Source organism: Muntiacus reevesi, chromosome 11 (genome assembly GCF_963930625.1).
Source record: "Muntiacus reevesi chromosome 11, mMunRee1.1, whole genome shotgun sequence".
Lineage (NCBI taxonomy): Eukaryota > Metazoa > Chordata > Mammalia > Artiodactyla > Cervidae > Muntiacus > Muntiacus reevesi.
In genome coordinates this window covers 78,725,844-78,739,821 of record NC_089259.1, presented here as the reverse complement: position 1 = coordinate 78,739,821, position 13,978 = coordinate 78,725,844, and the positions used below count along the sequence as shown (strand labels likewise).

The following is a 13,978-nucleotide window of genomic DNA, read 5'->3' as shown; positions in this document are numbered from 1 at the left end:
AAGCTTTTTGTGTGATCAGTACTTTCTTCCCAGGCGGTGCTACTGGTAAACAAGAGATGAGGGTTTGATCTCTGGGTCAGGAAGATCCCCTGGAGAAGGGAAAGGCAACCCACTCTAGTATTCTTGCCCAGAGAATCCCATGGACAGAGGAGCCTGGCAGGCTACACGGGATTGCAAAGATTCAGACACGACTGAAGTGACTTAGCAGATATAATCAGGACCTTCTGAGAACCTGGTCTGAAACACAGAGATCCTTGTAGCTAAACCCATTCATGTGTCCTCTGTTCTTGACTTCACCCCATCAGCTCCAGCAGAAACTGGAACTTGGATTTGGTGAGTGAAGAGAGAGTCCCGTGGAGGTGCTCACAGGGGCGGAGAGGGAACCAACAGTGAGTCTTCGGTTACGCAGGAAAAAACCATCTTCGTGAGGGGAACAGGATCTGGGTAGCATCTTGAATGAAGAAAGAGCTTGGTGAGCCAAACCTGAGACATAGGCGTGATGTGGGAGAGCACGGGGATGTGCAGAGATGATACACAGCTTTCGGGTGCGGATGGCCCTGATGTCTTAAAGGAACTGAGTGGATGGACAAGAGGATGGGTCCATCTGTCTCAGGATCCTGAGGTCCGGAGCCTGGTGGTCCAGGGTGAAGGTCGCTCAGAATGGAGGTCGGAGCTGAAAGGAGGCAGGTCCGGGCATCCAGGCTACAGATTTCACTCCAGCTAACGCAGGTGCTCGCTGTGCCGGCTGCTCTCGGAGCAGGTTTGGGGGAGCAGGTGTTTGGAGAGGGGTGGGAAACCCCAGGCAGGAGTCCGCCCTTGGTGCTCAGATGCAGTGAAGATTTCCCAAGAAGGTCCAGGAGTAGGACATGAGACAAATGATGTCAGGAAGGTGAGCAGCGTTAATACTCAGTATATCTCATCTATATGGACCAGCAGGCTCCTTGCCCCCACCTCCCAACCACAGCAGAATCACTTAGTAAAGACTGAACAAGCCTCAAACGTTCAGATTCTGTCCTTCAGTCTGTCCACCAGAAACCAGAGCCAGGTTTTAGCCACAGGAAAGACGGAGACCCCCGACCCTCGGGGTGGAGAGAGAGCCCTGGATGCTCGCGGTCCCCTGGAGTCCAGTTTTCCAAGCAGCTCTCCAGAAAACTGCAGGGATGGCCCAGAATTTCCCCGAGAGGCTCCTACGCAGTGGTGATCTACATTTGCCAGCAGTTCTAGAAAGTTCTTCAAGGGTGCACAACATGGTTGTCTGAAATTTGTCATTCATTTTGAGTTCTGCTTCAAGGAAAGATTTTTGTCATCCACTTTTCTTTCATTTTTAACTTAAAAAAAGTGTCATATATCCTTGCTTTAGGAATTTCAGTTAAGACAAAATAAGAAAGGGGGCCACCCTCTCTTGGGGATTGTAAAAAGGCACATTCCCAGGGAAGAGTGACAGACCATTGTGTGCAACTTGCTTTTTTTTTTTTTCCTACGGGTTTTTCATATAAATCTGCAATCTAGTTTTTGTTATGTTCTCTGATGCTTTATAATCAACCTCATGCACATTTTAGAAAAATTCATACCACTCATTAGCACACATCATCAGCTGTTCCTTCAGTATCGATTTGAAATTGGGGACGCCCCATCCCTCCTGCTTTCTGCCTCCCTCTCTGCTTCTTTCTCAGTGAATTATGACCCATTCATGGTCATGGCTGGTGGCCTTCCCTGGTTCAGTAAACGTTGGATCAGACATGATGCTTTATTCCCAGGCTTTGATACTTGAATGAGCCTGCAGACTTGGCTTCCTCGGAAGGAACGAGATGGGTTTCCTAAGTGTGTTTTTAATGTTAGCACTTACAGAAGGGATGTTCACTGAGAAACTCTTGTTTCAGGTTCTCAGAGGAGCTCCCCGATAGGAAAGGTCTTCCAGCAGCAGGCTGGGAAGAAAGAACGGGGAGGAGGGGGGCTGTTAGCGGGAAGCACCGTGGGGATCGTGCATCAGGAGTTTGGGTTCTAAAGATCTGCTTCTAAGAATTAATTGAAGCAACTGTATCTCAAGGGAGGGGGAAAGTGGTTTGTGGGGCCGGGACAGTAGATGCTGTCCTCCTGAGCTGGGGACTTTTCATCTTGCAGCTGAATCAATACTCCAACTAATTATTTCTGGTTAACTTTTTATGGGTTTGTAAGACGTTTCTTTTGTTCAGGGTAATAAAGGAGCCATTGTTTGATCAGTGACTGACTAATTATGATAAGTAATTTGAAACATTCTTGATGAAACTTGTCTGTTAATTAGCATCAACAGCAAATGGAAACTAACAGGACAACAAAGTCTTCAGGCATCCACCATTCCATGGAATTGAGGCGGTCTTTCTGTGGCATGCCCAATAAACGGAGGCTGCCAATGGTTAAAAAATAACAAACAGGTGGGAAGGTCTGACTCACCATCAAAGAAAAGTCATTGTGGAGTTACACAAAGGAGCCCTGAAATGTTACGGTGAGGGGGTGGGGAAGGAGTGTCAGCAGGGTGACTTGATCCTACTGGGGAAAGATAGGAGTGTGGCTTCTTTCTTTTTCTTTTTTCCTTTAAAGCTTAGTTCCTAAATACATGCATCCCATATTGATCTGAATTCAGATTGTTGTTCAGTCACTCAGTGGTGTCCCACGCTTTGTGCACACCAAGCTTCCCTGTCCTTCACCGTCTCCCGGAGTTTGCTCACACTCATGTCCATCAAGTCGGTGATGCCATCCAGCCATCTCATCCTCTGTCACCCCCTTCTCCTCCTGCCTTCAGTCTTTCCCAGCATCAGGGTCTTTACCAATGAGTCTACTGTCCGTCCACATAGGTGGCCAAAGTATTGGAGCTTCAGCTTCAGTCCTTCCAGTGATATCTAGGGTTGATTTCCTTTAGGATGAACTGGTTGGATCTCCTTGCAGTCTGCGGGACTCTCAAGAGCCTTCTCCAGCACCACAGTTTATCAGTTCTTCGGCACTCAGCCTTCTTTATGGTCCAACTCTCACATCCGGACATGAATACTGGAAAAGTTATAGCTTTGACTAGACGGACTTTTGTCGGCAAAGTGAATTCAGATACTGTTGATCAATAAAAGTGTGGAACTATGAAATTGGAGTTTGGGATTTTTGATGTTGTCTGATTATATTGTCATTATCATTAACATGGTTAATTTTTAAAAAATAAACTCAATGGTACCTTTTCTTTTATGCTTTTAGATTTCTACCTGGACAAGGACTGGTACTATACCCACAGATAGGAGACAAATTGGATATTATTTGCCCCAAGGTGGACTCTAAAACTGTTGGCCAGTATGAATATTATAAAGTTTATATGGTGGACAAAGACCAAGCAGACAGATGCACTATTAAGAAGGAAAATACCCCTCTTCTCAACTGTGCCAGACCAGATCAAGATGTAAAGTTCACTATCAAGTTCCAGGAATTCAGCCCTAACCTCTGGGGTCTAGAATTTCAGAAGAACAGAGATTATTACATTATATGTAAGTATAATTCTATTCATTTATTTTATAGAAATTAGGATAAGCTAAATAGGTTTGTATCCATTTTTGTTTCCTGAAAATTATTACTGTGGCAAATAATTTGGTGGGAATCTTTGCTGAAAGTTGTCCATTTTTTTTTAAAAAGAAGCCTTAATTGAATGAAGAACTCCGTACTAGTAATACCATTAATATAAATACCTAAAGAGAAAGAGCCTCCTAGAGTTTTTGTAGCATTGAAATAAGTGGATATATTTGAATATACTCAGCATCTCTACTGACAAAAGCATTTTTAAGAAACATTGGTGAGATTTTGATAGGTGAATCTTGTGCGATGACTTTTATCTTTATCCATCCATCCATCCATCCATCCATCCATTCATTTAGTATTTACTCTGTGCCAGAAACTGCATCAGTGCTAGGGGTTCAGCAGTGAGCAAGATGGTAAAATGGTACCCATTCCGCATGGAGTGTGTAGGTCAAAGGATGGGAGTTCCAGGCAACCTCTGTCATACATGGGTAGGCTAAAACCAGATTTGGAAGAAGAAGAATAAAGTTAGGTTTGTTTGATGAATTTCTTTTTTTTTCTCCCCATATAATTAATTTGACACATCCCGTGTACCTCGTGGGTTCTGTCTGAGCTCCTGTTCACTCCTGAGGCTGTGAACTCCAATGAGGCAGGCTGTGCCTAGTAGGTACAGGAGTTAGGGTTGTTCCGGGCCCAGGGTGTGTCAGAGCCCGGTCTGGGTGCCTAGGACAGCTGTTCACGTCACGCAAGCAATGCAGTCGTTTTTCACGGTTTCTTCGGGGAGTCTCCACTCACTTGTCAGGAGGGGCCCCAGTTTGTCGGGGGCGCTGAGCTGCTGTCTACTGGGAGATGGTCTCTGGGTGATCAGACTGAAACTCTCTTGGCTGCTCTTGAGAAGTTGCAAAATCAACAATTCACTGACTACTTATTAAGTACTCAATAATGTATTGTTTTCTCTTTTTTTTATTACAGTCATTAGTAATTAAAACAAAGATATGGTCATAACCGTCTAATCCTTGTCCTTTGCTGTGAACTTGAAATGCCACAGCGACTGAAAGCCTATTTTTAAACCATGGTAATGCACAGAGAGTGGCTTAGTGAGAATGAGCAACAAAGAAAAAGGGAAAGTGGTGAATTATAGATTTAAAAGCAGAGTGATCATACAGTGAAAGTAAAAGTATTTTGAGGGATGGGACAAGCAGATGGGTATGAAATAAGAGGGAAATCTTTGAAAATATAAAATAGTCATTAGGTAAAATAAATGGAAATCTTAAGCTTTTGGAAGTCCAACAGTGTCTTCAAAAAAAAAAAAAAAAGGCTTTTTAAAGTAAGACTTCGTTGTTGCTGTCTAGTCACTAAGTCATGTCTGACTCTGCGACGCCGTGAGCTTTAGCCCCCCAGGCTCCTCTGTCCGTTCCCAGGCAGGAATATTGGAGTGGGTCGCCGCGTCTTTCTCCAGGGATCTTCCTGACCCAGGGATGGAACCTGGGTCTCCTGTACTGCAGGCGGATTCTTTGCCACTGAGCCACCGGGAAAACCCAGCAACGTGTATTACATGAGTTTAACTCAGAATCTTGGCATCCAGCGAGTAGGCACCTTCATAACTAAGAGTATTAGTCCAGTCAGCGTCATTACTGTATCCTGGTGTCTGTCCATGGGTAGGGAGAAGAGAAGTGGCGCTTTGGAGCAGTTGTTCAGAACCCCCAGAGAGGAACAGTCCAAGTTGCCAGTGGGCTGAGTTGGAATTGGTGTTGGGTCATTCCCCAGGTGAGCCGATGCCAGGAGCCCTGACCCCTGGGTTCTAGTCCTGCTGCCTAAGCTTAATGAGGAAGTTACTTTATTTCTTTGAATTTTGATGTCTTCTGTAGGCAACGGCTTTTATTGTTATTATTGTTCTTATTCTGGCTAAGGGTAGAAGTCTCCAGTTCCACACCATTTGTGGTTGGATGTCTAGCATCTCTTTGTCAGAGTGGCTCTTCTCCAATTGAATGGACAGGATCCACTAAACTCTATAAAGACATGGATTTGTAGTAGTAACAGGTTTATGATACAGGCACCACACTTTTTTTAAGTCTTAGAAGTCAATATTAACTTTTAATTGGGAGTGTGTTTTTAAGCCTACCAAGTATCCTTTGACTTCCCCTAGGAAAGGACATGACACAATGATGCTCATCCTAATTAGTTTTACTCCTAGATGAGTATTTGCTTTGACGTGGGGCAAAATGATATATACGGGTTTTCCTCATGTTGGGAACTGACTTTTTCAGGTGACCTGGGTCAATCATTAACCTTGGGTTTAATTTGCATAATAAAGTCTCCTAATCTTTAATCTTCCAAAGGTGAGGATATTGCGGCCATTGGGTCTCTTTTTCATTACATTCTGATTCTTAATTGCCTCAAAGACAAACATTTACAAGCTACAGTTTTTTTTTTCTTAGCATGTCTTTACATTTTTTTTTTAAAGTTTATAAAATGACTATCTGTTCTGAAGTGACCCATTGTCAAAGGAAGCTTGGTCTCAGAAAAACACTCCAGTGAATACTAGGCAAGCATTCCTAACTGTGACCTCAGCCTTATTTGTGTCAAATTTATGCTTGGTTTCCAGTTTCTTCTTAGAAGCTATAACCCAGAAGGATTTGCTTGCTTCCAAATATCAAATTGGGAGTCCTTGTCACTGATTTCTTTGAAATTGTTTAATAACTCACCTGCATTATCTCTGGGTCTTCCCTGGTGCCTCGGATGATAAAGAATCTGCCTGCAATGCAGAGAACTGGGATTGGATCCCTGGTTTGGGAATCGCATCCCACTCCAGTATTCTTGCCTGGGAAATCCCACGGACAGAGGAGCCTGGTGGGCTACAGTCCATGGGGTCGAAAAGAGCTGGACACGACTGAACGACTAACACTTGCACTTTGTATTCCCTCCGCCTTCCACGGCAGAGATTCAGCTTTTGTGGGCTTGATAACCAGGATATTTCTAGATCTAAGCATGGTATGCTCTGCGTGGTTGGCACTTAACAGTCATTTATTTCTAATAAACAAATGGCTGAAGAATTTGAAAAGTTAAAAAAAAGGGGGGGGGGAATTAATAATTCAGAGCTGAATGAATCAGCAGTTTTGGTGTGGAGGCCCTTTGCAGTATTAACCCTCACGAAGGTCCCTTGGGTTGGTCAGCCAGCCACAGCGTAAGAACTTGCAAAATACCTGCAAAGAGGTTTTCATCACACTACCAAAAACCTGTGAGTCAGACGGTGACAATGAAGGCCCTTGTGTGGAAGTGAACCCTGTCCACAGCCCAGCTGTTAGGAAGAACCCCGCCCGCCCGGGGCACCTCCCAAGTTACCCTTGTGTGGTTGGTACATTCTTTCACCACAAACCCACAGCCAAGATGTGGATTTGTGGAATAGTTTTAAATGCATCATTTCTACCGATTGCTTGATTGATTGAACGCTGCTCTGTAACTCCACCCTGCTGTGTTCACAGTGGTCCTTCCAAAAGCCACCCCTCGGGAATGTCTTCCCTGAGAAACGCTGAATGAATTTGAATGAGTCACCATTTCATAGGTCCATCATGGGTTTCATTCTCCAAAGCAACTTTTTTTTAATGTTATCAGAGCATATAAAATTGGAAAGCTCCTCAGTCAGCTTTGCTATTTTTTAGGCATAAACTTCACTTCTGAGCAAAATTGCTAAATAAATTAAAATGTTTGCACACAAATATAAGGAAACACCATTCTTAAAGAATCAAAACAGCAGATTCCATCCCTGTATTTTTGTGGAGTGTTTTCCTTTTTCCTGTTTGTTTTTCTTTTTTGTTTTTGGTTTCCCTATTTCTGGGAGTCAGTGTAGCAAATAGCAGTAAACACACTGAATAGAGACTTCCCTGGTGATCCAGTGGTTAGATTTCATGCTGCCAGTGGAGGGGGCGCAGGTTCGATCCCTGGTTGGGGAACCAAGATCCTACATGCTGAGTGGTGTGGCCAAAAGATTAAATATATATATACATAAATGAAAAATAAAATATGCTGAATGTACCATAAGCCCTTTCACTAGCAAAATCGTTATGGGAGGTTTCAGATGTCCTTCTACACATAGATTTATTTTAGAATATATGTGTGGTCTCTGCAGTTGATTATGGGCTTTAGTTGATGACTTATTTACATGATAAAGGTGGCAAACGCTGTATTTCCATCACGGAGCATCATCAAGTTCTAAAATATGACAGTATGAGCCCTGTCACTTATCTAACTTTGGGGTAGGGATTTATGTTTGATACCTGGCGTAGAATTGCCTTGCATATAAACTCAAGAATTAGACACATTTTTATGTTTCATCTACAACTTGTTGGCTTCATAGGCTGGCATGCTGCAGTCCATGGGGTCGCAAAGAGTTGAACACGACTGAGCGACTGAACTGAACCGATTGGCTTCATCATAGAATGCTCATCGACTGTGACCCCATGGACTGTAGCCCACCAGGCTCCTCTGTCCATGGGATTCTCCAGGCAAGGATACGGGAGTGGGCTGCCGTTTCCTTCTCCTGGGGGATCCTCCGGATCCAGAGATTGAACCCGCATCTCCTGCATTGGCAGCTGGATTCTTTACCGCTGAGCCACCTGGGAAAACCCAGTTGGGAGCTTGGAGTCAGGCAGAGCTGGGTTCTCGAGTGCCCTTCAACAAGGAACTGAGCCATTCCCTGCCTCAGGCCTCTGTCTGTCAGCTGGGGACGATGTGCCTTGAAGTGGGGTGCTGTGTGTGAACTGCTTACTGCCAGGCGGCCCCCAAGTAAGCACAGCTGGGGGTCTCTTTGCGGAGAGGCAGGGGGTGGAGGGATGTGAGAGGCAGGAGATTAAAGGCAAGCCTGTGCGCTCCTGCGAGCTGGCAGGCGGGAGGATGTGCTCCAAAAGTGTCATTTATTTGAAAAACCATCCACAAAATGAAACTCCGGAGACTTTACAAGTTTCAGTAATGCTGCGTAACTTAATTATAAGACCTTCCCTCTTTTTTGTCTTCTTGGAGTGTTATAAAAGTTCTTTTGTCCTTGGGCTTTCCTTACTGAGAAACATGCATTTATGGATCTTTTTGTCGGAGGCATTGCCCAAGCTTGTTAGCAGATCCTCTGTAAGACCCGAAAGAGACACACTGGGCGGAGTCTTCTACACGTATAATCATCTCCCACTTAGCATCTCACCAGCCTTGCCAGGTCCCTTTCTCTGTTCCCTGTTACACAAAGGAGATGTTGTGTTTTTATCGATCATTTCCACAGCATCCCCACGTGGCATACATGTTCTTCTAGAGCAAACGCAGGCGTCACGGTTGGCTTGTCACTGAGATGAACTGAGACCATACGTCCTTTCACTGGTCTGACCATGAGAAGCATCATTTCTGTTGTTTTCAGTGTAAAATAAAATCCTTTTATGACCGTATTGGAGGCTCTCTAGCGGAGTACATCAGTAAGGCTCCTTGTTCAACTTAATATGAATAAAGCTTAAATTCTTTATAATTTCAGGAATAAAATCTCAGCTTCTGCTTCATTGGAGCTTGTGCTGGGAAATGCCTGGCTTGCAGGTCTGCTGGAGTCACGGCCATTGGGGTATTTATCCCATATCTCTTGGGGTTTAGGAGGATTAGGCTGTTGTAGGTTGAGACTCTGTTCAAGTTCAGTGGCGTCACCTAGGTGGTAGTGACAGCTTATCTTATTTAAAGCTAGACAGAGATTGTCTTGTGAGCACCATTCCTTTTTCCCAAAATAACCTATGAACGGACAAGATGACTCTGGTCCTTAAAGCAATGGGGAGAGACTAAAAGCCTCTCATGTAAAATAAGAGTACACGAGGAGTGAAGGCAATTCCTTGGAAAAAAAGAATTATTTAGGAATTGCTCAGAATAAAACTGCCTTTACTGTTTCATAAAATACATCTTAATTTCCCTAGCACCTGTATTTATAGCTTTTGCAAAGTTTACTTAGACTTGTAAATAATTGAACAGTCCTGGAGACTTTGTGGAAGCCTGAGAACGCGTTTCTTTCTTAATAGCCTTTAAATATTTATCATGAAAATCAAAATTTAAAGCAAAATAAAGTACTTCAAGAAATAGCCACGAGGCATTAGACAGACCTGAAAAGATTACTTGGCAAGAATTTATTTATATCATTCTTAAGAGTCCCGGGTTTGTTCCTAACAGACTGAAACCTCAGGCTCTGGGTGTTTGATCACTTGCAAGAAGGTGTCATGGCCTCATGTACTCTCTGTCACTCTGCAGTCTCAAAACACAGGTGACAGGGGAATTTTTATCACCGTGAGAAAACAGAAACCTGGGACGTGTGAGAAGTTTAGTCCAGTTCACACGGCAGTGTGAGGGGCAAAACTGAGACCAGAGTTTTCAGACCCTTAGACCAGCATCATCAGATTATGACAGAGCTCCTTGGGGTGGTCAGGCACATACACGTGTACAGATGGAGAGGAAAGACAGTCTCCAGCCAGAGCATACCACATCCTGGGACGCACGAGTCTCATACACAGTGACAGCAGAGACAGCATGTATACATACAAAGTGCATGCCTAGTGAGCAGGCGTGGATCCCCAGACACCCAAGCATGGATCCTCACCATGGATACCCAGAGACCTGTTGGGCCAGAGGTGCTGGCCTCTGTTGTGCAAATGTATAACTGCCCTCTGGCTTCACTGGTGACTCAGATGGTAAAGAATCTGCCTGCAATGCAGGAGACCCAGGTTCCATCCCTGGGTTGGGAAGATCCCCTGGAGAAGGGAATGGCTTCCCACTCCAGTATTCTTGCCTGGAGAATCCCCGTGGACAGAGGAGCCTGGAGGGCTACAGTCCATGAGGGTGCAAAGAGTCAGACACGGCTGAGTGACTGAGCATGATCACAACGATGGCTGACTTCAATCATGTGCCCCGAAATCGACCTATGAAAATTCTATAGAGCAGTAGGAAAGGAGAAAGGGCCATTGGCTAACAGTGGTTGTAGTGGCAATGTGTCAGATCTTCCGAATTCTCATTTTTCTTTTTAGAGCTACTATCAGTCAATTCCATTTCTCTAGTAAGAGGGAGCTTTGTGTTTTATCAAGTGCAGTTGACCCTTGAACAGCACAGGTTGAACTGATTGGATCCACTTACATGCAGATTTTTTCAGTAGGAAATATTCCAGCACCGTAGGATCTACTGTTGGTTGAATTCGAGGATGTGGAAGAACCACAGGTACGGAGGGCCCACCGTAAACTAGACTTGGATTCCTGACTGCTTGGGGGTTAGGGCCTCTAACCCTCATGTTGTTCAAGGGTCCAGTGTACTTTGCCTGTCAGTGAGAAGTGACAAAATTGTAAAATTAAAAATAATAAAAAAAATCTCTCAAGTGTACAAAAGAGGTAATGAGACTTCAGATTTCCCTAGACAAGTATAAGGGTACAAGTTTGTGTGGATGGATGGATGGATGGATGGGTGGAGGAGGGATGGATGGATGGATAGAAGCATAGATGCAGTGGTGGGTGGATGGATGGATGGAGAGAAGGATGGATGGAGCAAGGAGTGGATGGATGGATGCAGGGAGGGATGGATGGATGGATGGATAGATGGATGGATGGAGAGGGGAGGGATGGATAGATGGATGGATGGAGGGAGGGATGGATGGAGGGGAGGGATGGATGGGGAGGAGGGATGGATGGATGGAGGGAGGGAGGCATGGATGGATGGATGGATGGATGGAGGGGGGAGGGATGGATGGAGGGAGGGAGGGAAGGAGGGAGACATGGATGGATGGATGGATGGGTGGGTGGGTGGGTGGGTAGATGGATGAATGAATGGGCAGGCAGAACCTCTGGCAGGAGCACAGCTGATCACTTCACAGAGGAGCCAGGCTGTGTGTCGTTAAAGACCGTCCCGCTTTGCAAATGGCTTTTTGCCTTGGTGGAGTAACCCAGTTTCATCGTTCCTGGTGTTAAACCAGGAGCTGAAGGTGTTCTTTTATTGATGCAAACATGTGGAAAATGGCTGTGGCTTCTTGGCGTCTAGGACGTGTCCCCAGATTGGAATTAGGTTCACGTGTAGGGCAGATTTAGGCAGGGCACTTTATCGGGGTTCCTGCTGGTCTCTAGGCGGTCAAAGCAAATAACATCATGTCCGTCTGAGCTGTTTTGCATTTTCTCATCTGCAGTGTTATGCTCTAAACTGTCAGCAAGCATTAATTCAGGCACTGGTGAAGCCCTACCACCCAGAGATGAACTCTGCCTCAGATGGAAGTTTTCCACTTCAATGCCACGGTCTCCCAATTACTGGGTCATTAATATCATTGCCTGTGATTAGGGACGAGCAGGAGGCTTGTGGGCTGTGCCTGCCCCACCATCAATTTTTTACTCTGACCCTTCACTATCTAGAGGTTTCCACATCTCCACAAAGATATTTTAATGATGAAGACCATTAAACACTCAGGAGTGGGCTAGAAATTGTGTGCTGGAAATAATTTGCCCAAACACACGCTTCTTCATGGCCAAAATATTTTTATTAGATATTATCACTCTCTCTTGACTGGGAAGTCTCATTTTTATTAAAAAAAAAAAATCAGAATGCCAAAGTAAAGCTAATATAGACAATAGGGCATTATGTTTTATCTTTAGAACTCTGACCTCATTCTTTTCTTAATGTGAGTTTGGTCATTCTATTGAAGTGATCATCTGGCCCCCTAATTTTTGTTTTTGAACCACAGCCATGACAATGAAAGTCTGCAATCCTAACTAACCACTAGGCCACCAGGGAGTTGGCACCCAATTTTTAAAATGTGACTCCTCTTTTGAAGTAGATTTTGGCCCATATTAAGGTTGACTCTCACGTGTAGAAGGTAATTGTTCTTTTACTTTTAACATTCTCTCAATTCTGAATCTTTGTGACACTCTCTTAAAGCACACTTGATGCAAAGCTTTTTCTTTTTTTTTTTTTTAAATCTTGTTGAAATTTTTGTTTTGCCTAATGAGAGATCCTACCTGCATAAATCATTATCACTTATAGCAATAAAATTTTAGACTCTGAAAGGAATGTTTTCCCACAACAGAATTTATGAAAAATCAAGACATCAAGGTGTTGCAAGCCATATTTTGAGGAAAATAAAGTAAGCCACTCATAAAGGACCCCCCCCCATGTGTTTAAGCCTGCCTTTTGTAAAAAGAGGGGACCCGTGATTTATTTCCGAGACTGTTTGATCTTTCTCAGCAAAATGTCAGAGCAGCCTTTGAACCTGGGAGGTGCTTCTGTCATCGACATACACCTGTGATGTGTGCCCACACACACACACACACACACACATACACACACACACATTCTCTGCTTCTCCTTTTCCCGCGTTTTTCCAGTCTGGTTTTATGTGTAGTCAGTGGCTGTTCAGCACTCTCTCATCAAAGGTGACTATGGCTTTTAGCATCTTCATTGATTGTCCCTTCCTTGAACTTTGTATATAGTTCCTCATGGTGAAGGGGTTTTTATAAGTAGGCTGTGATGAAATTTCTTATGCTCTGAGGGTCATATTTATTATTTTCAATTATTACTGTTCTCTCAATTGGCTGAATTCTTTCAACGTCCAAGTCTCGTATGACATCGGAGATATAACATATGTTGGCACCTTTAGACTCAGTTATACGTAGTATCTTTGTATTGTCCCTCTTTCTCCAAAGAGTAATATTTGGGAAAGTAATGTCATACAATTTTTTAGTGAACACACAAACAGAAACAGTTCACGAAACTGTTTCAAGGTTGTTACATTTTTCAAAACTCTCATTACTGAGTTGTCAGTAGAATATCCTATCACTGTTCATGGTGAACATTTAAAATTGAGGAAATAAAATTATACCATTTTATTCAAGGGCATTCTTTTATACTGGATACCGATATCTTTGTTGCTACATGCATGCTAAGTCACTTCAGTTGTGTCCAACTCTTTGAGACCCCATGGACTATAGCCCGCCAGGCTCCTCTGTCCATGGGATTTCCCAGGCAAGAACACTGGAGTGGGTTGCCATTTCCTTCTCCAAGGAATCTTCCTGACCCAGGGATCAAACCCACGTCTCATGTCTCCTGCATTGCCAGGAGGTTCTTTACCACTAGTTCTACCTGCGAAGTAGATATCTTTCCTTGTATTTTAACATGGTAGGAGGGGCTAAAGTGTGACTCTCGTTTTTAATTCATTTTCCCAAATCATTCTGTCTAATGGAGAAACTAACTGAATGTGTTGTATAGAAGTTACTGGGGCTAAGCCCGTTATTACCTCCAAATGCCTGATTTACTGCTTTAAAATGTCAAAACACACCCAGAATGATGTGGGGTTAAGTTCAAGTGACTCTTCCCATCGTTACTAGAACCATGTTTCCTTGGGTGAAAAACGCACACATCCTGTATCTTCCTTTGTATTTTTCTTTCTTCAAATTGAGACTTTTAGAAGTATCTATAAAACTTT

At 43.8% G+C, this 13,978-nt stretch overlaps 1 protein-coding gene across 1 annotated transcript in view; it reads left to right on the top strand.

Moving 5' to 3' along the window:
* The window catches only part of EFNB2 (ephrin B2), a 49,353-nt gene that overhangs the window by 22,084 nt on the left and 13,291 nt on the right, over nt 1-13,978 (top strand). The window contains exon 2 of the mRNA XM_065901959.1: nt 3,217-3,500. Coding sequence (XP_065758031.1) covers nt 3,217-3,500 — 284 coding nt within the window. The remainder of the gene's footprint in view (nt 1-3,216; nt 3,501-13,978) is intronic.